Source organism: Muntiacus reevesi, chromosome 10 (assembly GCF_963930625.1).
Source record: "Muntiacus reevesi chromosome 10, mMunRee1.1, whole genome shotgun sequence".
Taxonomy (NCBI): domain Eukaryota; kingdom Metazoa; phylum Chordata; class Mammalia; order Artiodactyla; family Cervidae; genus Muntiacus; species Muntiacus reevesi.
In genome coordinates, this window is record NC_089258.1 from 16228155 (window position 1) to 16256000 (window position 27846).

Below are 27846 nucleotides of genomic sequence, written 5' to 3' on the forward strand. Positions count from 1 at the left end.
CGTTGCTGTGGACTCTAGAGCACTGGTCAAGTAACTGTGGCGCATGGACTTAGTTGCTCCGCAGCATGTGGGATCTTCCCCGACCAGGGATTGAACCGGTATCCTCTGCATTGCAAAGCAAATTCTTCACCATTGGATCACCAGGGAAGCCCTGTTATGAATTTTTTTGCTTTTAGACTTCATAATCTTTAATTTTTCTTGTCAGTAAATTATTGTCCAGTATAATAGGTAAGCATATTTCAGGAATCTTTATGGTTTACAGAGCATTTTTCATAAACTTTTTTCATTCAGTTCTTACAGCAACCTATCAGATCAATAGTGTCATCCCTACCCTTTTTAGATGAGAAGATAGGTTCAAAGAGATGGTGATTACCTCAAGGCTATAGCCTTCCATTTATAAAGCCTTCCATTTATATATGGAACTGGATTTCTGGGTATATATTTTCAACTCAGACCTCTGCATCCCTGGGCCCTTTCTGTTATATCACTACTGGTGGTATTATTTTAATCACACTTTGATCTTGCCCTTATAGTTTTCAGTTCAGTTTAGTTCAGTCACTCAGTCGTGTCTGACTCTTTGTGACCCCATGGACTGTAGCATGCCAGGCTTCCCTGTCCATCACCAACTCTCAGAGCTTGCTCAAACTCATGTTCATTGAGTTGATGATGCCCTCCAACCATGTGATCCTCTATCATCCCCTTCTCCTCCTGCCTTCAATCTTGCCCAGCATCAGGGTCTTTTCCAATGAGTCAGGTCTTTGCATCAGGTGGCCAAAGTATTGGAGTTTCAGCTTCAGCATCAGTTCTTCCAATGAATATTCAGGACTGATTTCCTTTAGGATTGACTGTTTTACCAAACAAAAATAACTATTTTATTTCAGGTTTGCAAACTTGTGCCAGAATTTAGAAATTAAGTACATTTTCTATAAAGCAATGGTCCTCAACCAGCTACAGTTTGGCTCCACCCTTTCCCCCTGGCACATTGGCGTGTTTTTGGAAAAATAGTTGATTGTCACACTGTGTTGCAAGTGCTACTGGCATCTAGTAAGTACAGACCAAGGAGCTGCCAGACATTCTGGAAAGGACGGGATAGCACCCCTTCCCTGTCCCCCCACCCCACCCTCCTGCTGCCCAGAATGCTCTAGCCTACAGTGTCAGCAGTTGGGAAGCCTCATTGTGAAGAACAGATCTATTTACTCTTTCTTGACCTGGATATCCCAACCCTCCACCCCTTTTTATGTGTCTGCAATATGCGGCTCTCCCCAAAATTATTTGAAGTCTAGTTTTTGAGGTGGTTTACTATAAAGGTGATTAGCTCCCATAGCACAGGTATGATTTGGGTTGTTTCAATACTATTATTAAGAATAAACATTAACACTGTACTAAAAGTGTTACATACAAGAGTTTTATGAAAAATAGTTTATGTTTCTGGGTGGGGGGAAGAAAAACCAAAGCACAAATATTTTATTTCAAGCCAATATTTTAATGTTTTCCTCATTTTTTTAGTTTTATTTTTGTTGAACACCAAAAAATACATATGTAAGTACTGTTAATTTTTATACAGAGCTAGTTTCTATTTAATGCTCTGCCTATTCAGTTATACAAGATGTTTTCTTCAGAGTTATCCAGTCTGTGCATATTTAAGGAGACTGTTTGGTGTAGAGTTGATAGTATCCAGTCTCTTCCAACCAAGGTCTTACAAAGGGACATCTTGAAAATATTCGTTAGCAATTAAGTGACAGTGTTATATAACCTAACAATTGACACACTGTTAAAAGCTTATAGTAACTGTAATAATAGAAAAAAGTGAGATTTTATATAAACACTCACTATGCATTTCTATAGAGAGTTTATAATCAGGTAATAATTAAAAAGTATGTGCTACAGCTTGAAAAACATCTGTATGAATGGCATCTGTTTGACTTGGTAATAAACACTTACTGAAGACTTTATTATAAAGAAGTTTTAAACATAAAGACAGTAAGTCTTGAAGATGTGAGAATTTGAATAAGATTATATCAAACCATACTTCAACATTATTAGAAATATTACAGTTAATACCCAAGTTTTTAAAAAGACAGAATAAGAATAGTATAATGTATTCTTTGTATAACCGTACTTGTTGATTTTCTTTTTCTAATAGCAAATGAAAGAAAATAGCAAATGAAAGAACACAAATTTTGCTAAGTCAAGCATTCCATTTACAGTACAGTTCTTTTTTAAATGCACTTGATAACAAAGTGTTAAATACTGAATGTCTTTTTTTTAAATACTGAATGTCTTATTTTTTGTTACTGAGAAAGAACGTTCAAGCATGAAATTTATGCAAAATCATTTACATGTAAAAGGAAACTGCAATAAATGCCTATTTCCTTTAATCCTGATGTATCAATAGTTTTTGCAAAATTCTGTTGAAATTTATTGTCGTACAATAAGTCAGTGGACTTAACCACATGGGAATAGATTTTTGCATTGGTGCATAGTACCACCATTATTAATAGAGTTCAAGTATTCCAAATGTAGCAATTTTTGAATTTTATATTAAATGTATACCACTAATTACTAATTATCACTTTCTGAAGTTCCCAAGCTGAACACTCATTCTGCTCAAAACACAACGAAATGTTGCAGGTTGTACCTCCCAATACTTCACCGGGTTGTTAGATAAACTTATTGCACTGTATAAAGATTTCTTCATCTTTGGCACTGTTGGGCAGAAATCATTCACTCCCACTTTTGTAATTGAATTAGAATGAAGGAAGATTATCTGTTGTAATAGGGGGAAAGAATGGATTAAAAATTCATGATAAATGTAAAAAAGAAGATATTCTGTTTGTAGTCAGCATTTGTTCATGGCTTTGTCTCTGTTTTGAACTGATCTGGACATATTTTGCTTAAAATATATGTGCTCATTTGTGCCTGTTAAACATTTATTATAAAGACTCAAGCTCCTGTATTATGCAGAAATCGCTGTGTGTGTGAAGTGTGGTGTAGGACTCATGCCAAAGCCCAGGTCAGCCTGGTCAGCACATGCCACTCTCCTGTCACTGTCTCTCTCTTCCTGTCTCTACTTACACACACACTCACACACACACATAGGTGAAAGTTTTCTGTCGTCCAGTAAGTCAGTAGACTTACCACATGGGAATAGATTTTTGCTTTTATGCATAGTAATACCCAACTTTTATATATGGATGTGTGTGTGTAGCATTATTTCAGTACCATATGCAATAGTATGTTTTTAAAGTATCAGAAATGAGTGGAAGAATGAAATTTAATGCTCTAAGAATTAGATTTACAATATGAATGTGAAGAATTTTTAGCTAGCATTTTCTGTGTTCAAAGGAGAGAAGTATAGCTAGAGCTACTTTTTTGTTTTATAGAAAAATATGTCTATCGACATCTTAAATACATATTTGTAATATAGCATCAATAGTTGAACCTTTATTTGCACCAATGGACAAAATACAATATTATAGGCTATGTGTATGTCTTGTTAAATTATTACTCAAGAAAAAAATTGGAAAATATAAGACCTTCCCTTCATTCCCTTTAATAGCCCTATAAATTCCTTCTTTGGACTCTTTTGGCAACTGAGATATCTAGGAAGTAAAAGCAATCTACTTAACTAAAAATGTTTTGGCATATTATAAAGAAGGAGCCTTTTTCTGACAGACTAGGATACCAGTTCTAGCTTTTGTTACCTCTGCATTTTGCTTTGGTGAGATTGATCTGAGCCAGTCCTGAGAACTGTAGGCATTGCTAAAACCTCTACGTTTTGTGTTGGAGTCGCTGCTGCCCTCTATTAATCTTGGGGACTTTGTGGCAGATGCATTATATGGTTTCCTAGCAGCTCAGCAGCAGTGCAAGATGTAGTTTACCACAGCATTGACCTCATTCGGAATAGAAAACAGTGCTGGACATGGGTGTGTTTGCTTTGTGGACGTTCGTTGAATGTATCCTTATGACTGTATTTGTGTTATAATTCTGTTTAATTTTTTTAATGCTAGCAATTGTATGAATAGACTTAACATGCTCAGAATCTAGGATCAGTGTTGTGGAGTAAAGTACTCAAAGACTGGACAGCTTAAGGGAGGAAAGACCCCACTTGTGCCCATTGTTTAAAAAAAGAGAGAGATTATACACAACATTTGAAAAAAAAAAAATCCAAGCAGAAGTCATAATCTTAATTGGCAGATTATCACCTGCCAATGTCACGTGCATTTTGATGGGTTCTAGGCCAAAGGGTTCTTTTTGTGTAGCAAACAAAGCTTATTTAAAGAAAAATTAGAAAGGAATGTAGAAGCAAGTGGCTCAAGACCCAGTTTTGTTCTCAATGTGTTTTTCCTTGGATGATGAGGACCTTGTACAATATATCAAGGAAAGCACATGAGAAAAATGGACTAAAGGTGATGTGAGATTAAGTAGGGATGCTTAACTTGAGGTCCATGGATGGAAATCAGGAAGATCTGTAAAATTCTTAAAATTATGTGAAAAGATTTTCTTCATATTTTTTCTTGGGAGTATCTAAAGCTTTATCAGATTCTCCAACAAGTCTGTGGCCCCTTTCGGCTAGTCAAGAGTTGCCAGATTAGACGGAAAAGTTTTTCTAATAATGAAGAACAAGTAATGTGAGCCCTTAATGCTCCAAACACTGACTTTTGATTATATATTCTGGCCTGAGTTTTTAGAAAAGCATACACACTTCTAATCTGGCACCACATGGATAATGAAAACACCTGGGACTTTATCCACATGCTCTTCCTTCATAAAATGTTTACAGAATGAAAAGTTATATAATCCTGCTTGATTTCCTCCTGACCAGTCCTGCCTTTACATAGTTATTGTCACCCCAGAAACCTGAAATTAGCTGTCAGCACCTTCACTGCAATGACCTTGACAGTTTCAGCAGAAGAACCCAAGGGTTACAAATGGGTTCCTGAGTGTTTTAGCTGATACCTTAATGGAAACTGACCTTCTGACACTCTGGCTGCATAAAACATGTTGGATAATCTGGAGGGTCATTAGAGTATCAGGAGGATCATTAGGGTGTGAAGCTACTTGCTTCTTTGCTTCAGATACATAAAAACAAAGGAAAGTATTAATATCTGCAAAACACAAGTAGAATGTTTTACCTGGAGGTATTTCAACTCTTGTAATCCTGAAGGCACTTTTTTTAGTTTGTTGTTTTCTAGGTGTATTTCTCTCACACGTGGTATGTTAGCAAGACTTCCATTTTCAATATCTGTGATCCTGTTGTTTCCTAGACCAAGCCTAAAAATGATAATAAAATGCATCAACCCTTGAGCAGATGATATGATTCAGTTAGTTGAAAACACAACTAAGTTAGAAATACTTGTATGTATGTTCAGAAAAAGGTATTCCATGCTTTCTTTTAATAACCTATTTCAGGATGTAATAGCCCTCTCCTCTACTGCTTCCCTGGTGGCTCAGATGGTAAAACGTCTGCTTGCAGTGCAGGAGACCAGAGTTCGATCCCTGGGTTGGGAAGATCCCCTGGAGAAGGAAATGGCAACCCACTCCAGTAGTCTTGCCTGGAAAATCCCCATGGACAGAGAAGCCTGGTAGGCTACATTCCATGGGTTCGCAAAGAGTCAGACTCGACTTCACTTTCACTTTCTTTCTACGTCAGAAAATTTTCTAACCTATGTGCAACAAAAGGAACATTTGGAAAGTATCCTTTTACTCATCCCCTCTTTCATTTCTGAGACAGAATGATAGCAATCATTCTAGTTTTCCCTTAATTTTGCTTGTGTCCCTCTACATATTCTCTAAGAAGTTTCATTAATATTGTCATCATATGGACTACCACCTACAAGTTGGGTGGGATTTGAGAAATGTTTACCTTTGCAGATCTTTGTATCGTTTAAAATCCTCAAGTTCCACAACTGAAATTTTATTATAATCTAAATGTAGCTCCAGTAAAGTTGAAGGTAGGTCTAATGATAAGAAAAGAAATATGTATGTTAGATCAGGCTAAGATCAAGCCCTATTGATTATTTATTTACTTGTTAAGTTTCACAATATAGACTTAGGCAGTTTTGGGGGTTTTGCTTTTTTTTATTATTATTATTATTATGGAAAATTTCAAACAAAAATAGAAACTAGAATTATGAGATACCTTGCTGGTTGCTTGACTTCAACAATTATCTCCATTTTTCCAATTTTGTTTCATTTACCTTAGTAGTTATTTGTTATCGATTTGTTTTTATTAATTTATTTTTTTACTAAGGTACTTAAAATCAAATTTCATATATAATGTCATTTCACTTGTAAACACTAGACATCTCTAACCCCACAAGGTCATCTTTTTTTTCCCCTTACATAATCATCATGTCTGTATCACGTCTAACAAAATTAGCAATAATTCTTTCCTATCATCTAATAATCATTTCCCTAATAACCTCAAGTGTATTATTTTACAGTTGATTTGTTCAGGTAAGAATCCAAATAAAGTGTACAGAATATATTTGAGTCTTGTATCTCTTTAAATCTCTTCTTCTGTTACATACTACCTCCTCTTTCTCCTTCTATTGATTTGTTTCAGATATTAAATTGTTTGAGATACTCATTTGTAGATTGGGCTAATGGCCTCCATCTAGGCCCTTTATTTCTTATTACCTAGTAGAAGAGCTGACTCATTTGAAAAGACCCTGATGCTGGGAAAGATTGAGGGCAGGAGAAGGGGATGACAAAGGATGAGATGGTTGGATGGCATCACCGACTCAATGGACATGGATTTGGGTGGACTCTGGGAGCTGGTGAACAGGGAGGCCTGGTGTGCTGCGGTTCATGGGGTCGCAAAGAGTCAGTCATGACTGAGCAACTGAACTGAACTGAGTAGTTAGATCTAGAGACCAGATTAGATTCAGTAAATTATTCTTTCATCTGATAGTCTTCACACTCATTCATTGATTACTGCTACTTAGATTTATTATTTCATTAACAATTGGAAAATGATGATTTTCTGATTTAATCATTCATTATGCATTTATTAGGTGAGATTCTTCTCTAAAGAATTTTCCTTCATTTATTATTTAGTTACTTTATAATACAGTTTTTATAGAAAAAGCAGCATAAATGTTTGATTTCATTAAAGTAATGAATTGGTACAATACCCAGAGGTGACCAATGAATTTTTTTTCTAATTTTTGACCACATCCTTCAGCTAGTAATTGGGAACCTTAGTTCCCCAACCAGGTATCAAACCTGTGTATCCTGCATTGATTGGATGGTGGAGTCTTAACCACTGGACTGCTGGGGAAGTCCAGATGAAATTTTTTTTATTATCATTATTTTCCTGGGCTCCAAAATCATAGCGGTCAGTTACTACAGCCATAGAATTAAAAGATGCTTACTCCTTAGAAGAAAAGCTATGACAGACCTAGATAGCATGTTAAAAAGCTGAGACGTCACTTTGCCAACAAAGGTCTGTATAGTCAAAGCTATGATTTTTCCAGTAGTCATGTACAGCTGTGAGTTAGACCATAGAGAAGGCTGAGCACCAAAGGATTGATGCTATCGAATTGTGGTACTGGAGAACCTCTTGAGAGTGCCTTGGACAGCAAGGAGATCAAACCAGTCAGTCCTAAAGGAAATCAACCCTGAATATTCATTGAATATTCATTGAAGCTGAAGGTCTAATACTTTGGCCACCTGATTTGAAGAGAGGATTCCTTGGAAAAGACCCTGATGCTGGGAAAGACTGAGGGCAGGAGGAAAAGGAGACAACAGAGGATGAGGTGGTTGGATGGCATCACCGACTCAATGGACATGAGTTTGAGCAAACTCTGGTGATAGTGAAGGCAAAGAAAGCCTGGTGTACTGCAGTCCATGGGGTTGCAAAGAGTCGGACAAGACTTAAAGACTGAACAGCATAAACACAAGAATTTTTTTCCTCTGTTTGACATGTTTGATTCACTGCAGTTCTGACCCCAGCTCTCTCCATATTAACTGACTGGAATGAAAGAGACTAACCAGAACATTCAGTCAGGCCTCGTCATTTCATTAATCCTACACATAATGTATTATTTTTCAATCAAAATTTCTTGTTGGCTAGCTAGGAAATGCATTCTTTTTTTCAATTCTTGCTAAAACATATCCTTACTTTATTAGAATTAAGACTGTTAAAGATAATTGATACATCCTTATGAATAGCAATATTCATCATGGCTGAATTTATATTGATTTTATAATGTACTTTTATTTTTAAAAATAAATAAATTAGCAGAAAATAATTCTAAACTGAGAGCATTCTAATTTCTTGAATTCTGATCAGTTGAGCTTACTCATATTTAAGGAATGACTATACTCACATATAAAAACATAAAACTGCTTTATGTTTTTTTGCTAATGACATTACTTGTTTATTTTATATTTATTTTATAGTATGGAAATAATGTTATACAAAAAGCAAATTCAAGCGATTTTCTTATTTGAGTTCAAAATTGGTTGTAAAGCAGCGTAGACAACTCGCAACATCAACAACTCATTTGGCTGAGGAACTGCTAGCAAAGGTAAAGTGCAGTGGTGGTTCAAGAAGTTTTGCAAAGAAGACAAGAGCCTTGAAAATGAAAAGTGTAGTGGCTGCCCATCAAAAGTTGACAGTGACCAATTGAGAGCAATCCTTGAAGCTGATCCTCTTACCACTAAAAGAGAAGTTGCCAAAGAACTCAACATTGACCATTCTGGGATCATGCGGCATTTGAAGCAAATAGGAAATGTGAAAAAGCTTAGTAAGCGGCTGCCTCACGAACTGACCTAAAACCAAAAAAATCATTGTTTTGAAGTGTTGTCTTCTCTTATACTGTGCAAAAGCAACGAGTCATTTCTCGATTAGATGGTGACATGTGATGAAAAGTGGATTTTATATGACAACCAGCGACAACCAGCTCAGTGGTTGGACTGAGAAGCTCCAAAGCCATTCTCAAATCCAAACATGCACCAGAAAAATGTCATGGTCACTAGTTGTGGTCTGCTGCCAGTCTGATCCACTATAGTTTTCTGAATCCCAGCAAAACCATTACGTCTGAGAAGTATGCTCAGCAAACTGATGAGATGCATAGAAAACTGCAACACCTGCAGCTGGCCTTGGGCAATAGAATGGACCAAATTCTTCTTCATGACAATGCCCAACTGCATGTCGCACAACCGTCACTTCAAAATTGATCGAATTGGGCTCCAAAGTTTTGCTTCATCTTCCATATTTACCTGACCTCTCGTCAATCGACTACCAATTCTTCAAACATCTCGACAGCTTTTTGCAGGGAAAATGCTTCCACAACCAGCAGGATACAGAAAATGCTTTCCAAGAGTTCGTCGAATCCTAAAGAATGGATTTTTATACTACAGCCGTAAACAAACTTATTTCTTGTTGGCAGAAAATGTGTAGATTGTAATGGTTCCTATTTTGATTAATAAAGATGTGTTTGACCCTAGTTATAATGAATTAAGATTGACAATATGAAAGCACAATTACTTTTGCACCAACGTAGGATATTTCTGTATCTACTCTATAGTCAAACAGGTCTCTCTTCTGCTTTTGTTCCATTATGTAACAAAATTTTCCAATTGAATATGAAGGAAAAACAGTTTTCGGTCTACTTTTTTTTTTTTTTTTTGGTATGGCCATTTTTATTTTTAAAACCTTTATAATTAACATTACTTCTGTTTTATGTTTTGGTTTTTTTGACTACAAGGCATGTGGCATCTTAGCTCCCCAACCAGGGATCGAACCTGCACCCCTTGCCTTGTAAGGTGAAATCTTAACCACTGGAGACAAGGAAAATCACTTTTCATTTATCTTATGTTATCAGGTCTAGTAAGAATCCTCTGGACCTCTGCCTAATTCACCCTGTTGCAATGGGTAGTGATGATTGAATTATAACATTTAGGCAGTCAACCTCAACATTTGAGCAAAAACACATGAAAACAAAAAACTGTCTTTTGAATGTCATAAGGATTTTAATGTCATAAGCTTCCCTTGTGGCTCAGCTGGTAAAGAATCTACCTGCAATGCAGGAGACCTGGGTTTGATCCCTGGGTTGGGAAGATTCCCTGGAGAAGGGAAAGGCTACCCACCCCAGGATTCTGGCCTGGAGAATCCCATGGACTGTATAGTCTATGGGATTGCAGAGAGTCAGACACGACTGAGCGACTCTCACTTATTAAGGATCTTAAAGGAGTAGTTATATAAATTTAGAGATATGAAATTTAAATTTCTAAAGATATAAAATGTTCCTTTAGACTTTGTAAAAATCTTGAGAACATCATAAGGAGTTAAAACTTCATTTAAAGATACATTTTGAAAAAAAAAATAAAGATACACTTTGAAACTTGAAGAGAATCACTCAGCATGTTTTGTAGCATAAGAAAACTGCTAATATAAATATAAAAAGTGATGATAACTGCAAGACCCGAGAGCCACAGCTGTGGGCTGGCACCCTGCTCTTCTGCTCTAGTCCATCCTCTTACCGTCTGTGTCAGCTTCCAACTTATGAAAGTGATTTTATTTACCTTGTTAGGTAGAGTATGTATTTTTGTTGCTGTTCTAAAGATTAGATGATAAATGTAATATTTTAGCTTTGTTGTAGAAAAACAGCCATCTCCTTGAAAACTAAATTAAGGTTGTTTTTAATTGTGTAAGTTCTGAACTAAACTGATTTTTCCTATACTAAATGAAATTGTCTTTCCACTTTTACTTTAGATGAAATGAAAGATCAGTAATAGCAGCTTTGCTTGATTTTTTAAATTATCAGCTTATGTTTGTTTTGTTAATCTGGATCTACTGAGTAATATAGAAAAGGAGTTAATGATAAAGTAGAAGAAAAAAAAGAGTATTGTTGATTTTACTGTGGATATTGAAAGGCAGGTCTGTAATAAAAATAAATGAAAAAAAAAAAAGAAAGACAGGTCTGTTGGAAAGGAAAATGTGTTATTAATCATAGGGGTTATTTCTGATCCAGGTATTAGCATAGGATAGAGACTTTGTCAAGGGGGAAGAAGGTGAGACTTTAAGCATAAGCTTGGAGAAAGGTAAATCCTATCTAGTTAGTCATCAGTTGGGCTTCCCTGATGGCTCAGATGGTAAAGCATCTGCCTGCAGTGTGGGAGACCCAGGTTCGATCCCTGGATTGGGAAGATCCCCTGGAGAAGGAAATGGCAACCCACTCCAGTACTCTTGCCTGGAAAATTCCATGGACAGAGGAGCCTGGGCTACAGTCCATGGGGTCGCAGAGTCAGACACGACTGAGCAACTTCACTTCACCTCACTTCACTTCACTTTGGGAATCTTGTAAGTAATGCTTGAGAAAATTGGACCTGTGGCAAACTTAAGAACCATGTTACTTTGAGGCACCAGCTTCAGGTGACATGATAAAGAGCATGGTGCTCATTCTGGCACTGGTCATGTCTCTCTTGTAAAAGTGTTTAGCATGTGCCCGACATTATCTTCAGACCTTGCTGTGCATTCGCCTGTTAATGTACACAGCTCGGCTATAAAAAAAAATGAGGTGTAGAGTTCCTTGCCCAGAGTATACACCCACCCCTGCCACAGCCAGCATCTGCCAGCCTCTCCTCACAATTCCCACCCTGAACTCCTGCTACAAAAGAAAGGAGAAAGGTCTCTGACCCTGAGCATTTCCCTCTGCTTTCTTCTCTACAGAATTCTCACCTCTCTGAGACACTTCACAGAATAACAGGTATAGATGAGTAAATGTCAGGAAAGAGAAAATAAAAAGTTCATTGCTTCTTAAGTTTTATTCTCCCTGGGAGTAAAGATTCTGGTTTCATACTGTCAAAAAAAAAAAAAAAACCTCTACATATGGTTCTTTTTGTGTACATGAGAAAACACTAAATTTCGTACTATACTGACCAGATATACTGGTAAAAAACTAATTCTGTGGTTTTGACAGTGTTTATAGCATTACATTTAATAGTCATTTTAAGATGACAATTTAAAAAATACTATATAAATACAAACCTTTTGGAATTGAGGTCAGTTTTGCTTCTGCAATTCTGATATGGAACACAGTTACCCCTTCAAATGCCCCTGGTTCAATCCCATTGTTATCCAGAGGGTTTGCACTCATTTCTGTGGGGTGGGGGGTGGAATTATATAATTTAGCACACATATGTTGTATATGAAGGAAACTCAGAATACAGAGATGCATGTCCCTAGAAGTGTGAGCATTATTGTTCAGACTCTTCGTTGCTCAGTGTATCTGTTTCTTTCAGTCTCAGATGACAGAATTCTTTGTATTACATAGGCTGGACTGTATAAAAGCTTTACTCTTTTGCTTTGAATTACTAAATCAATAACTTACTTATTCTTTTCCAACCATGTGCATGATCAAGATTTTGTTACAGTAATATTACCTTAGGAAGAAAGACCACCATTCATATAATTCAAAACCTTTGTGTTTTCGAGTGTACATTTATTTGTCACCTACCTAAACTTTTAAAATTGCAAGTCAATTAAAAATTATTTGTTAACAGAAATATAACTGAGGAAGTACCAGATAGTGAAGCTATTTGGTAAGTATCTGGCACTTGATTGAATTAAATGAGTAAATGAATGAGAATATTGGTTAGGAATTTTGAATAGATATTGTGGGGGAAGATGGCATGGTTATACCATGGGTGTGAGAAGTAAAATAGTGTGTAAAATTTAAAGTATATAGTAAAAATGCCATAGCTCAATAATCTTAAAGAAATAAAAGTTAGCTGTACATTCTAAATAATATCTGAATTAATTTTGTAGGTTATATTTGAGTAGTTTTTACATTAAAAATGATATCTTTAAATTAAATAAGAATAACAAATATTCACCAGTTAAGGTACAATCAGAAAATAGAAACCATATTAGGGAATTCTTGAGAGTACATGTGTATTTATGTATAAAATATTTCTTTAAGTGCTGTAAATTTTGTTTGATACTTTAATTGATTTATGAATGGTTTATCTAGGTAAAACTTATTAGATTCAAACAATTAATTTTAGAAATTATCAATCCTAAGTTTAATGATGATAAAGATTTCTGTATCTGCATATTGCATATAATTTCAAAATATTCCATTTATTTGCAAAAACTTACCTAGAACATGTAAAGCATTCATTCCTTTGAATGTTTCCTTTTGTATTTTCTTAACTTTATTGTCATGAATTCTGAGTTCTGCTAATGATTTGGGAAGATTAAGCGGTATTTCACTTAGTTGATTGTGGGACAAATATAGCCTTCGCAACTTCTTTGTGGTTAGAAAGGCTTTTGGGTGAATTTTTGATAGCTTATTGTTGTTCAGAATCAAAGCCTAGATAAAGCATAAAAAGTTGTACCAAATCAGGAATTTAATTTACCAATATTTGATTACCAATATTCAGTAGTGATTGGAAATCATGGAAATCAATGCAAACTGTGTCATTTATATACTTTATCAACCATGTAAATAATTATTCAGTCCAATCTAAGTTAATACACACGCGCGCATGCATGCACACATGCATACACACACACACACACATACACACACACACACACATTTGCCACTGAGTTGAAACAGTACAAAGCTTTAACAATTGGTTTCATGTCCTTGGTTTATCTTGAGTAGGTGAGGTGTTTCCGTGTTTAAGTTTCCCCTCTCCTATTTCAATTCATGGAAGTAATGAATGGTATTATCTTTATCTTATCTTAAATCTGTTCACTCTACAAAGTTCAGTTCAGTAAACACCAAATACATTTTTGCATGATATTATCTACTCTTATTTCTGTCTTGTTTACTAATGTTTACTGTTTTCTCCAGAATAGAGACTTGTAAGAATAAATTCCTACAATGTGCCCTCAGCATTCTGGCATACTGTAGACACTGGGGAGGTGGTAGAAGGTTCTGAGGAATGACTCAACCCCTTCTCAGTTCTGTGGCTATTTCTTGTTGCGACGTTGCAACACTTTTCAGAAGAGACACAACCCCAGAAAGTGAAAGAACTTATACCACCCTGAATCTGTGTTACCCAGTCAAACCCTTTATGACATGTTGAGGGTCTGACTGCAGCCATCTATGTCTACTGGGGTGCAGAACTTCAGAACCAGAACTGGGAAAGTCCTTGGTACCAGGGCTTGCCAGTCGCCTAATAACTACTTTGAAAACATGCCAGATTTTGCAGAAAGAATTTTCAATGTTTCCCAGGGGCAATGGGAAGTGGTTTAGCATTCCTAGAATCTACTGGGGCGCAGAACTTCAGAACCAAAACTGGGAAAGTCCTTGGTACCAGGGCTTGCCAGTCACCTAGTAACTATTTTCAAAACATGCCAGATTTTGCAGAAAGAATTTTCAGTATTTCCCAAGAGCAATGGCAGGTGGGTTTAGCTTTCCTAGAACCTTTTATTCCTCTCTGCTAATCTGGATCCTCTCATTCTTTTAGGGAGCAGATCTAGATTCTTTCCTTTTGACTTCTGTCTCCAGTACCATTCTACAATAATCTTCCTTGTTTCCAGACTGACTTACTATGCCTCTATACTGTTATTTACATTGTTGTTGTTTCACAGAAGAAATACAAATACTTTGGCAGTTAAGGTCCCTTTATTATCGTGTTTACTGGTTTCACTGTGGGCCTTTACTGTCTCCTTTTTCTTACCCTTCTTTCCAACATCACTACTTTTAATAATTTCAACTAAAAGAGGTTAAACTGAGAAGAATTTAAACTACATTTTGTTACCAACTGGTGAAATATACTCCTTCCTGTGTGCTGCCAAATTTAGAATGTGTTCTCTCTTCCTTTGGTTATACTGAAAAAATGAGAGGACAGGGAAGATTGAACAGCTTGGCAAACTGCCTCAACCCCCAGGAGGTAAATGTAACGGAAATTATTTCTGTCCTGTTAGTGAGGAGGAAATGAGCTCAGTGAAGAAAAGTGATTTGCTCCCCTGCCTGCCCCCACCCCTCTGCCCTCCATACTTTGCTCTTCCTCTTGCGTGTACTTCCTGTGGGCTGCCACTGTCAGGAGCCCCAAAGGGAATGTGGGCCTCAATTAGATCCAACCATCACAAATGGGGTTTTGTTTGTTTTTTCCCTCTGGTTAAGACATGCAGTTGTCATACTGCATAGAAGGAAGGATAAGTAACACAAAATGGGGTAAGAATTTTTAACCCCCAAATGCTGCCCCAGCAAATTGAGTTAGCACATTGTTTCCATTTAAGCAGTACTTTCAATGTTGGCTTTCACATGAAAATTCCAAACATAGCAGTCACAGAGCCCCAAACAGTGTGGTTATATGTAAGGACAGAGAATGAGAAAAGTATAGTCTTTCAGCGGTGGGACAATAAGTCTTCATGATGAATGTGTCTGTATAAACAGGCTGTAAGTGAACTTGGAATATGTGTGTGTGTGTGTGTGTAGTGATCTCACTTACTCTCTAATGCTTCATTGTTCTTTGTGCAAGAATCAGAATGCCAAACAAGCAGCTGATACATAATGTAGAGAATTTATAGGATATTTAAAAAGGTAATTTTAATTCTCTTTAAAGACCAATGCCATGTAGATGATGCTATAATTAAATTAAATAAGTGTTTTGATATACAATATGCTAACAATTTAAGTATAAAGTGTGTTTTTAAAAGTACTTTACATTCATGCATTGACCAGTCGAGAAACACTAAGCTGGTAGCAGTAGTAGTTGACAGTTGGACTCTGAGCACCTTATATACATTCACTCGTCTAAATAACTATTCTGAATTCCATACTATTGTCACACTTCTTTTACAACCGAGAGAAGTCAGACTTAGAGAAGTAAGTCACTTTCCCAATGTTTCCAATTCTGTTAGACCGAGATTTCGGCCTTGGACTGCTGAACTCCAGAACACTCCAATACAATGCCATTTAAAAATTGACTAAAAGAAAGTTAAAGAGGCCTGAGACAGCTCCTGACACTTTTTCAATTCTTATTTCTCAGTGAATAACTGGAGTACATGTAGGTTAAATCCCTGGAATACTCCTAAAATATAATAAAATAATGATGTGACAAATTAAAAACTTACTGATTCAGAATTAAATATGGCATTAATGATTGTGGTTTTATAGATAAATATAGGTTGAAGAAGTGGTAGAAGCATTCACTATATTTCCAACATCTGAGGGCAAAATAATGGCCTTGCTATTCTTTAAAAGTCTCGAGTTAGTTGGGTAGACTAGACAGATCCTATTATGCTATTCCTGACTGTCTGATTAAGTGAGGCCTCAGTTATAAGATAAATATATGTTCTTCTATTTGCTCTTTTCTTTTTAACATAGAAGCTTTATTATGTATGAAACCCTAGCAAATCTGCACTGTACATTTGAAAGGGAAAAGAACAGTCAAGGCCCCACAAGCCCAGCCACCAGGCAGTGCAAGGGAGAGTATGGCTTCGCAAGGGGAAGGGGATTTAGCAAGAGAGTTGAGTAAAACACCCCACATGGTGTCTAGAACACAATCATCCAGCTGACATTTAAGCACTGGTTTCGTAATGGGATTTGGTAGTCTTCTTTCCCTGCCTGCTAGGGTGGTTCAACAGGGTTCATGTGGGTAGGGTGGCCTCAAGCCTCTCAGACATAGGAAGAGAACAGGGCTACATGGATGGCTACATAGCAAGAGACTGCTATGGTCATAATATCTCTCCCATCGCCTCTTAGTGCCTTGCTGATAACAGGTTTACTTTCTTCTCTCCAGCGTAGCATGAGAATGTGGGAAAACAGCCTAGAAGAGCAGCATTGCCTTACCACCACAGCCTGGTGCAAAAAAGAGGCTGTTCCACTCTAACATTACTCTGAGGGGAAGAGATGACACCCCATGTCTGTGACAGTGTGGAATCAGGTTCTTCCCCCAAACTGAATTTCAAATAGCATTCAAAATTTTACCTGCTAAAATCTAGAGGCCCAAAATGTTAAATAGAGAAATAAGAATCTTTTAAATTTTAGAAAGCTAAAATATTAATCAGTATAGTAAGAAAAGTTCTTTTTCATCTTCAGAAGTCTAGAAAAAAACCCATATAGATATATTTAATCAATTATATGTGTTTCACATGCTGCTCTTAGAGCTTTATGGTTTCTTAAGTCAGTGGGTTTGCATACTGCTTTTCTTACGTTGTACATTAATAAGTTGCTATAAATAATCATAGTTTCATTATTTTAGGGTGTAATGACTGTGATTACTGAAATAATCTCATCTAAGGACCATTTACTTGAATTCTTAGCCCACTGCCTTTCAATGGTCTATTATTCAGTAAATGTCAGTTGAATCAAATTAATAATTGAATTAAATCTATAATTTTTCATTAACTAGAACAATGCAAAATAATAGGATTTTGTCATTCATCACACAGAGAAAATAAAGCCTTGTTTATACAAACACAAATACAAGTAATCATTTTAGCAGTGATAGAGATTTTCACTTAAATATTTGAAAATATGAACATGTATTCTTACATAAAGTGAGGTGAGTCCTTTAAAGTCATTTTCTTTGATTTCCTTAATTTTATTGTTTTGAAGGTCAATCAATCGAGTATCAAATGGAATGTTGCTTGGGACGGAGGACAAACCTGGGAAATAAACACATTGCGTACATGTTATATCCTAAAGATAAGACTGCTGATATGTGTGCTTTTTAAGAAATTCGTGATTTCCATTAAATAGTAGATGACTTAACGTGTAGCAGATGACAAAAACATTGGTCTTTGGAATGGCCTAGTGATCTTATCAAGTAACTTTATCTTTACAAGGTGTCTTCCTAGGTCTAGCTATCAGTTCAGTCATAGTGACTTTAAATGGAGCTAAGTTGAAGTGCTCTAATATGACTACAAGGAGACCTACAGTGGAGGTACAGATTCTGCTCATGCACTTTCGACTAAAGAATATTGACATTCTTTGCAGATTTTCAGGCAGTCGTAGTGCTGAATTGGAGCCTGTGGGTTCTGATCATTTTAAAAAGCATCAATATAGAAAGTTATGCTTAGAAAATAGATAAATAAGTTTATTTACTTGTATACTACTAAAAACCTTACCACCCATTTATTTTAATAATGAGCTCCTCTAATTAGTTGTAAATTATTTGATTTACAAAAATTTATTCATCTGTTTGTGACTCCGTGGACTGTAGCCTGCCAGGCTCCTCTGTCCATGAACTTCTCCAGGCAAGAGTGGAGTGGATAGCCATTCCCTTCTCCAGGGGATCTTCCTGACAGAAATATCAAAACTGGGTCTCCTACATTGCAAATGGATTCTCTACAATCTGAGCCACCAGGGAAGCCCTAATTAAATTATTTAAAGATGTAAATGTGTTTTTTCTTTCTTAAAGAAGCAGAAAATTAGCAGGAGCAGTATGTGGTACATTTCTTCCTTACTTTCCTTGCTTTCCTTAAATGGCTGAAAATGTGCACCCCTGATTGTTATTAGACATTCCATATGATGTTATGCTTGATGAGCATGGGGCCTTCTTGGTTTTCCTCTATATTTTATTATTAAAACATTTAAATATACAGAAAAGTTTAAAGAATTTTACAGTGAAAACTAATATTCCTTTTTCTCCCATCAACATTTTACTGTGTTATACTTACTGTCCATCCATCCATCAATTTATCTTTTTTACGTATTTTAAAGTGAGTTTCCAATATTACTACACTTTTAGTGGAGCCATCCTTACTCCTGAAGAGTGTTTTTATTTAGTCACTAAGTCACGTCTGACTCTTTTGTAACCCCATGGTCTGTAGCCCGCTAGGCTCCTGATGAGTAATATTAATATTATATTTAATAGCCCAAAATTGAAGAATTCAATATTAAAAAATACTATGAATGTCAACATTCCACTTGACAGCCCTTGATACTTTCCCCTTTATACTTTAAGACTGACAATTCTTTGAAGAAGTTTGACATAGTTGGAAAGAGGGGAAAGGGGGTAACTTGATGGGTTACCAAGGTAGCAGCAGTTTTGTTAGGAGATTATTTTGATTTTAGAAAATAAGTGGAAGGTCTTGTAGGAAGCTAGAGGCTCTGCAGACAGAACCTGTAACATAAATTTTGACAAACCTTCCCTTACCCTACTCCTGATGAATTTGGAAGCTTCATTTTTGGTGGTCATGGGGTAGGTGACGTTTATGCTGCTAACAGTGCCATGTCATTTTAAGGTATGTGCCTGTATATTCCATTAAGACTTTCACAGTGATTCTAGCTGATAATAATATCCTCTTTATCTGGATGGTTTTTGTTCACCTTTCTCATTGTATCCCATAATAACACATTTTTAAAGTCTCTGGAATTCACTGTAACAAGTTTTGAATATTGCCACAAATGCTGTGACCATGGGAAATGAATCTAAAGCTTGCAGAGGCATTGTCTGCTCATACATACCCTCCAAGTGGCCTTGATGAGCTCCAGGTCCAGTATGGGAAATGTGAATTATACCTTTGGCTTCCTACAGTGGGTCAGGTCTGAGTCATTCCATGTTTTGGAAATAGCTGACTACAGTTTCAGTGTGCATTCCTGTTACACGTCTCCCTGAGTATGCCCTTCTGTTTGACAGCACTCTTATTAGAAGTATTAAAATAATAAAATACTCAGCAGAGAATTATACATTTTTAAGAGACTTTAGAAGGTGACTTGCATTTCAGCCACTTCTTTTCTAGATAGTTTTAAACCCAAATCATTCAAAACACATAGAGTATTGTCTTTAAAATGTCTAGATTAGAGATTTCACAAACTCTATAACCTATTCATTGTTTTGGACAGACAACTTACTTTGTTATTGTAGAATTTTGCTAGAAAGCACAGTTTAAACCAGTTGACACTCTATAAGATGAAACCGCAGTGACATCCATTCTCTCTGAAGGAAATTAAAGTGAAGTACTGATTCAAATTTGGAAAGAGAAGTGAATGTTCTGTATATGAAATTTCCAGTGTTTCCCTTGGATTTTCTGGATTTTTAAAATAAGTTTGGATGGACTTTGGGGTTTGTTATACTTTTCAAAAATTTAAATGAAAAAATTCCTTTACAATTAGCTGATTTTTAAAATTTCAGTGAGGTCTTTCCCTATCCTTTAAATTTTATCAGAACAACATCATTCTTCAAAACAAATTGATATATGTTCTTACCTAGATCAGAACAGTGTACAACTCTCGAATAGCATTGGCATCCAAATGGACATGTTGAAAACAGATCAAATGGGAAAAAGGGGTTAACTGGCTCTCTTGTTGGAAAGAGAGAGTTGTCAGCATCACTGTCACCTTCGTCTTCCATGTCCTTCAGCATCATATTCTTCAGTGTCATGTATGAAGGGTGAAATAATGGTTTGGCAGAGCACAAAGTCAAGAACACTAGAAGCACATACTCCTTCATGTCTTCTTGTGTAGAGGACCAGTCTAGAAGTAAGTAGACATTGAGGCTTAAATTCAAGTTTAAATAGATATAGTTCCTGCTGCTATATATTTCTCAGGGCTGGCAAGAATACAATGAAATGGCATTCTTATTTGTTAGTAATGTGAGAGTAAGTTTATTAAAAGTTTTTGGAAAGCAGTGCAACAATATGCATTGGATGCTTTATGAATATCTTTATTTTTTCACCAGTAATTCTACTTTTGGCATCTAGTCTCAAGAAACAATTCTAATGTTCATAAAGGTGTTCATCACAGAATTATATAATAACAAAAGATAATTTAAGATTATACTAATGGTTAAAGGGAAATAGTAAAATAAAATAGAGTGTATTTATTCCTTGAAATACTTTGGACCTCACAAAGTATTTGCAAATACATTTAAAAATAAGAAATGCTGTTTTTTGAAAGAAAGTATAAAAAAACTATATGTAGTATACTTACATACACACACAAATCCTGGCACAAGTATACCTAATTGATGATATCTGGATTGTAGAGTCGTGTTCTTTTTTCTTCAGTTTCTATACTAAGCAATAAGAACTGCATTTATACCTGGGAAACTAATGTTTTGGTTTAAAAAAAAAAAAACAGGTTATCATATTCCTTTATTCCTAAAATCTTTCCATTGCCTTAATGTCTATGTCACTTTTAAAGTAAAATCCTTCATGTCCCATTAGTACATCTGGAAATTTTCTTTAACTTCTTTCCCACCAGCCTCCCTAGCCTCATTCTCAGAGTTAGTTACTTTTTCCACAGTGTTACTGGATTTCTTCCTTCCAATCTGTTCCATTATCCAAAACATCTGATGTCCAGGCTATTCTTTCTCAACTCATTGTTCCACTGAGTTCCTTTTGTTTAGTTTTTAGGGGGTGGGGGTGCTATCATTAGCATTTTTCTAAAGCCCACACAGAACTGGAATGTACAAGTGAGACACTTCTGAGGATTTATTGTCATATGATGGCAGATCTTCCCGCAGGTATGGTTATTCGAGGTTTCTTAACCATTAACTGTGAAACATACAGTTTTTGTTGTTGTTGTTAATTTTCAAAAAGTAAAACCATTATGATGTCATCTAAAACAGACTCAGGCCTGTCTTCTCTTTGGGGCGTTCAGTTGGCCGCACATAAACCTACCGGTGAGGCTGTAGCCTGGCAGGGGGTAGTCCATAGGCAGCCGGGTCACCCAGCAGTGTGGCTGGGCTGCCGTGCCTGAGAATCAGACAGCTCCTTAGCCACAGAGGACTGCTAGAGTCACTTAGAATTGACCCAACCTCAGGAAGACTGGCTCCCTGAATCCGTGAGTTATGCCAGCTTCTTACCATTTTCCAGAAGTCAGGTTTAATGTCTCTCCACCGCCTTGCTATTTCCAGACTTGAAAACCAGAAATGAATTAACTAATTTAATTAAAATATTCATATATATGTATATATTTTAATCATCAGAGGAAAATTTAAAAAAAACCCTACTGTCATCAGTGATTAACCTGATAATTAACATTAGTTAACTCTTAGAAACCTATACGGCAATATGCACATTTAGCCCAGTGGACATCACCAGCCTTGTCAGATTTCCCTGTGATAACTCACACTCAGTTGTCCTAGGTAAGGGAGAATATAGGACACAGAACAGTAAAAACTTTTTAATTTTTATAACCTTATTCTGAATCCCACTTCAGGAGCAATTCTGCCCTCCCATCTCTGAACTGCCTTGTGGAATTGTCAATTCAGTTTATTCTAGATACTTCTCTCAGATTAACCAGGAGGAATGGGAAGTACAAAGAGCTTCAGTGACTTCCCCAAGACCACATGACCAAACTGAACTAGAACTAGAGTTAGAGCTCATGTGTTCTGACACATCCTTGCATCCTCTGCTGCAACCCACACAGGAGCACTCTCTTTTATCTCCTTTTAGCTAGTGATTTCTGTCATCTCTTCCTTTCCAGCCAGTCCACACATTGCTGTTCAGTATACATCTCTGCATAAAGGAGTGCACTCACAGCTTTCAGAGGGTGGAAATGAGGGTGGCTGGGTAGTCAGATTTGTATAGTACAGAGAGAAATTGTTCTGGCAACTCAAGGCCCAGCAGCTTCTGTCAGCAGGTTACCATTCCAGTCACCCTGGAATCCTGGCACTGGCACCTGGTTATGGTCAGCTGGGCTTCATTTCCAACATCATTTTTTGGGACATTGTTTCTGCTTCTTGGCTGCCTGCCTCACTTTGCTCCATTATGTTTCTTGACCACAGGTTTCTCTGTGGTTCCTGGCTCCTTAAAGCTTGGTGCCCTGCCTTGTCTTGATTTCTAAAATTCTCATTCTTGAGCTAATTTAGCTTTTGTTCCTTATCAAAACCAAAGCTTGTCCCTAGTACCAATTTATTCTTTAAGATTGTTCTGCATTGCAGCTCTGTCTTCTAGGTCCACAGCTGCCCCAGCCTTGTTTGACCTTGGTGGAGAAGTTAGTGGTGGTGAAGCATTAGCTGTCATTTGATGTCCTGTCTCTAGCTTTCTTTGAGGTTGCTGAGTTTTTCGTTGGGGCATTTATAAGTACCCACTATGTACTAGGCACAGATACAGAATCCATGAAGTAGAACGCATTTGGATGCTTTCAATGGACACGTCTCTCCCTATGCACTTCTCCCACGCTTACTTGCTCAAAAAGCAAAAACATACCTTCTAATCCCCTACTCTCGGGCAAGTGTGGAATTATTTTAAAAGTGAATGCTTAAATGGCAGGTGCACTAATAGAAAAAGTAAAAACTAAATGCTCAAGTTAGTAAATAGAACTAAACTGCAGGTGGTCAGTGCCAGCTGTGTACACTGTTACTCTAATGTTTTGGAAGAATCTCCAAATGTGTGGTTCACAGACTCTGAAAGTAAAATTCTTCGCCATAAGTCTCTGTACTCCTCATAACCTTCAGTTTACTATTTAAGACCAATAGAAGTAAAGACATCAATAAAATATACATACACAAAAAAATGGTTGAATTAGAATATACAAACCTAATGAAAGGGATAGTGGGATTATGAGTTAAAGGTTATTTTCTTGCCTATGGTGCATATTTTGTAAATTATTATTTTGCTTTTTAAGTATTTTAAATAGCAGTCTGCAACAAAATTGTCTTTGCTCTGGTCCCCAATATACTTTTGCCTTTTCTTACCACTTCTATAGCATTAGACAGTACAGTTAAAGGTTTCCCATATACTACCCCCTCAAAAGTCAACCAACAATGCTTCAAAATAGTTTGGAGCTACAATTTTTGGTAGGGCTAGCACTATTTACTCTGGTCCATGGGAGGCAGAAGAATTTTAATAAGGTTATTTTTGAGTTGATTGGTTGGTTGAGTTTCATTGGTTTTTGTTTTTTGTGGGATTTTTTGGTAGAAACTTAGAGATAAATAGGTTGTAGTTTCCCTGTCTAAACCAGAAAAATCTAACGTATAGTATCCCAGAAATATAGACCTAAGAAAACCAGAAAACTTAAAAAAAAAAATACATGTAACAAGAGGAATATGTTAGAGATCCAAAGTGGGAAGCCATACCACATCTTGGCCTTTCCCTGTAACCTGGCAGCAGGCCGAGGACTTGCCTTCGTTCCTGCAAACCCGATTTCCCGCTGCACTCACGTTGCCCTGTGACCTAGAAGAGCCCTGGAGCGGGATACAGGCTAGGATGAGGAAGAGAAAAGCAATGTGACAGACTTAGAGGGACGCTGGTGTGAGGAGCAGAGCCGGAATGACGCGCAGAAGGGTGGTGTGCAGGTGAAGGAGAGGAAGGAAGCCAGGCATGAAGTGGGGGTGGGGGCTTGTTTCTCTTCCATGTCTCTCCCAATGGGCTTTTGATCAGCCTGCTTGCGGAGTCAGAAGGAGCATCAATCAGTTTACTTTCCTCTCTTCTTCTTATACTGATGAGCTACATGAGATCCTCCCTGCCTTAGATGAGATGGCAACTCTGGCTTGCTAGATGAGGCAGTGGCTCCTCTGTGGTAGTTGGGAAGCTTTCCTTAGGCTGGCTGGTGGGGGCAGCCACCTGCCATGCCTTCCTGGACCCTTCCCTTGTGAGTGAGAGAGGAGACATGCGGAAGCGGGAAATGTCATTTAGTTGAAACTCCCTCCCAGTGTTGAAGTTTCCTCCAGAACATTGTGGACCAGATGGCGTGTCCACTCTCTGATTGCTTGACTCCAGTGAGAGGACTCAGGGAGCAACCTCCTCAAGAGGCGTCCAGTCCCACTGTTGTCCATCTGTGGTTGACAGGAAATTCTTTACAGAGACCAAAATCTCTTCTATCACAGTATTCTCTCTGTGCTCCTTCTGTCTCCTATTAGTCATATGAAATTAATCGGCTCTTTTTGCATTCTCTTATCCTGGTTACTTGAAAAGAGAAGTCAGGAGAACCTTGATTCCATGAGGAATTTACCAGTTATTCCCTTCATTTGAAATGACAAAGCCTTGATAAAAACAAGTGATTACAGACCCTAAACCTCTCCCTATTCTAGTTAAGCAGTTTTTATCAGTAGGAAAACACTGGAATGTCCAAGAGGGAACACTATAAACAGTAGTGTTTTTCTGTTCAGTGTGTAGTGTAGAGAACGTTGTTCCTCCTTTAAATCATGTGCCTTTTAGTTGTTTATCTTATTTTGAGAGTTTGAGCTTATTAATATGGATCAAGCTCTTATTTGTTTAGTTTTGGCATTTAGATTGTTATTTTTAAAATCTTTTAAAGTGTTTATGTCTTGTTCTCAAGAAAACTTAGTATTTCCCTGATTTAAACCAGTTTTGCCAGAGTTTCCTAGTCATCAAAAGCTTTGAATTTTGGTTTCAAGTTTCTCTGAGTAGTATTTGAAATATTATTTCAATGCTACTGCTGTTATTACTAAGCCATAACATATTAGAGCCAGGAGAGGCCTTTGAGACTTTGCTACGTGCCCTCTTTTAAAGTGGAAGAACCTGAAGCTGGCCTCCTCGTTCCTGCATTACCCACCCTTCTGCTTAGCCTCCTCTAAATGGGTCTTACTCTCACAGTGACTTCCAGACAGTAACCAAACTCTCCTCAGAGAGAATGGGGTGAGAGGTTTGGCCAAGTTCTTAGGATTGGAATTGTAGCTAAGAAGTGTCTTTCTGAATTTACATAAGCTCCTATTTTCTGCTTAAATGTTCCACAAACAGAATGGAAAATCTGTGTAAGTGAAATGGTATTTCCTCTCAGACACTATTATTAGGAAAATAAATCACTGTGCTTTTAAATTCTATCCTTAAAGGTCTGCCTGGCTGAAATGTTCCTATCAATTCACATGAACCAATAATAGTTTTCAGTGTATAAATGTGATATACCACTTTTTGTGTATTCACAGCTGTCATCAAGGTACTTGTAAGTGAACAAGTTAAGTTAAACATCCAAACATGCATTTGGAAACTTACTCACAGTACCTTTTGGTCATGGAAACAGATACTTTTAAAGCCTATGATTTCCTTAAAGAAATGATTAACTTTACCTCAAAAGTATAAATAGCAGCTGATTGAAGAACTTGCTGCTGCTTTTCCCTTTATACATTTTGTCCTTCATCAGTTTTTCAATGCATCCAGCAATCTAGCTGCCTTTAAAAACAAAAACCTCCTATCTCTTCATTTTTCTAATTTTTCCTATGCTTCCTTAAAACTTGTGCTTATAAAGTTAATCTGTTCTGTCTCAAACCTCAGGTCAGATATCTGAATATTCTTTTTTTAATGTAGTAGTTGTAACAGAAGACTGCATATCCCATCTTCTTTCCACCAGTATCCTATTTTTCTAAATACTAAAAACATCAAAATGCTTTTATATGTGGGTGGGCTTTTTTTTTAAAAAAAAAAACAACTCAATTCTTAGTGAGATTTTGTAATCCTTTATTTTTAAAGGCATACAGACTCCCTCAGATCTCTTTGTGACTTAGTCCTGTACCATGTGGCTACTGTTCATGGCTGCCACACCTCCAAAGAGATTTAGCAAGAAAGAAAACTGCTCTGTTAGATTATGAGGGAGTGGGGTATCAAATACATTGTTTAACCTTTTAAGAATTCACTTTGAGAGGGAATAAAGGGTGTTTATTTTACATTCTCACTGGATTTTGTGAAGCCTCTAATCTTTCATATTGAATATAGAGCTTATTAAACTTTGCTGATAAATATTCTTTCTTAGAGTTATATGAATCTCCATTTTAACTGTCCAGTGCCATTTCATTACATAAGAATAAGGAAGACATTTATCAAGGGAAAACATGAATATTCACATGTATAAGTAAAAGTATTTGAATAACTCATGTTTTTTAAATGCCTTAGAAAATAACATAGTTTCACATTTTGGAAAAAAAATCTTTTTTTACTATTTTCACTTAATGTATTTTTAATATCCCCAAGCTTTTTTTATCATTAATGTTATTTTTTAAAAGAACATATTCATAAAATATTTGTTTAAATGATTTTAAAAATCATGTTAACTTTTATGGTAAAGAATAATGACAGGTTATCATCTAGCTGTTTTAAGAAGTCACAGCTATGTTGAAAGTAAATCCATTATATATAAAACATAAAAGCTAGAGTAATAGTACATATGTATCTAAGTGCTGTTTTTTTAAGAAATTATACAGATAAACTTTAAACTATATTATATAATTTACAGGCATTTATGTTAATAACATTAATGTCCTCTTAGTATTGACTAAGACAATTGTACACTAGTGCATGAAAAAAAGACATGAAAACATACCTTGTAAGAAGAGAGTAAGTCCTCTTGAAAGTAGAATTTTCCACCATGTACTACAAATCTATAACGTAAATGTCCTCAGCTACTGTTTAAGAAGAAAATATGAGAAGGTATTACATTTAAAAGAAAAACACCCTTCTACAGAGCCTGGTGTAGCTGCACCCTGGGTGACACTGGAATAAGCTGCTTCCACAGATTAGCCCATGTTAGTACTGAGAAGCGAGATTAAAACTTGTTACTGCTCATGTGTTTTCCATCACTGTTTGTATCATAGCCAAGACTTCTAGCTAAACTCTAGACGTCTACTGGAAGATTCTGAAGAAAAAAAAAAAAGAGTCTAATAATTCATGGCAACTGGCCATTGAAAGTACAGTCAAAGTCATTCAAGAAATACCTGATTTGAAAAAAATACATTATGAAATTCTTAAATGAATGAATACTTATACATTACAGATTTAAAACTCACTCTATATAGACTAACAAAATATTTGTCAATTTTAGAAAGGGGTACTGAAAGAGTACATTATTGAAATATAAACCCAATCTCCAGATGTACCTAAGAAAGGAGCCATGCTCTTAATTTTCTTCTGGTGACTGAAACTATTACAAGCATATGTCTCAAGATTTTCTTTAAAAGCTTTTACTCCTGCCATAGGCATGTCAGTGGAACTGTAAACCAGGCCCTATATAATCCTTCTAGTCTTTA

The 27846-nt window shown here is 36.5% G+C and overlaps 2 protein-coding genes across 6 annotated transcripts in view; one reads left to right on the top strand and one right to left on the bottom strand.

The window, feature by feature from the left end:
- CENPP (centromere protein P) overlaps positions 1–27846 on the top strand; it is a 227883-nt gene that overhangs the window by 115136 nt on the left and 84901 nt on the right. The window lies entirely within an intron of this gene.
- On the bottom strand, positions 1463–27403 carry ASPN (asporin). Of its 4 annotated transcripts, XM_065946863.1 has the most exons (9): positions 27144–27401; positions 20130–20396; positions 17472–17584; positions 13115–13328; positions 12002–12112; positions 8668–8781; positions 5867–5960; positions 5136–5274; positions 1463–2767 (listed from the first exon to the last, which is right to left on the bottom strand). In XM_065946863.1, the coding sequence occupies exons 2-9, from the start codon at positions 20371–20373 to the stop codon at positions 2570–2572; spliced, it is 1227 nt and encodes a 408-aa protein (XP_065802935.1). In that variant the 5' UTR covers positions 20374–20396; positions 27144–27401; the 3' UTR covers positions 1463–2569. The 4 variants fall into 4 exon arrangements, with proteins under 4 accessions (XP_065802935.1, XP_065802936.1, XP_065802937.1 ...); XM_065946864.1 differs by lacking the exon at positions 8668–8781 and having other exon boundaries at positions 27144–27397; XM_065946865.1 differs by lacking the exons at positions 8668–8781; positions 12002–12112 and having other exon boundaries at positions 27144–27400.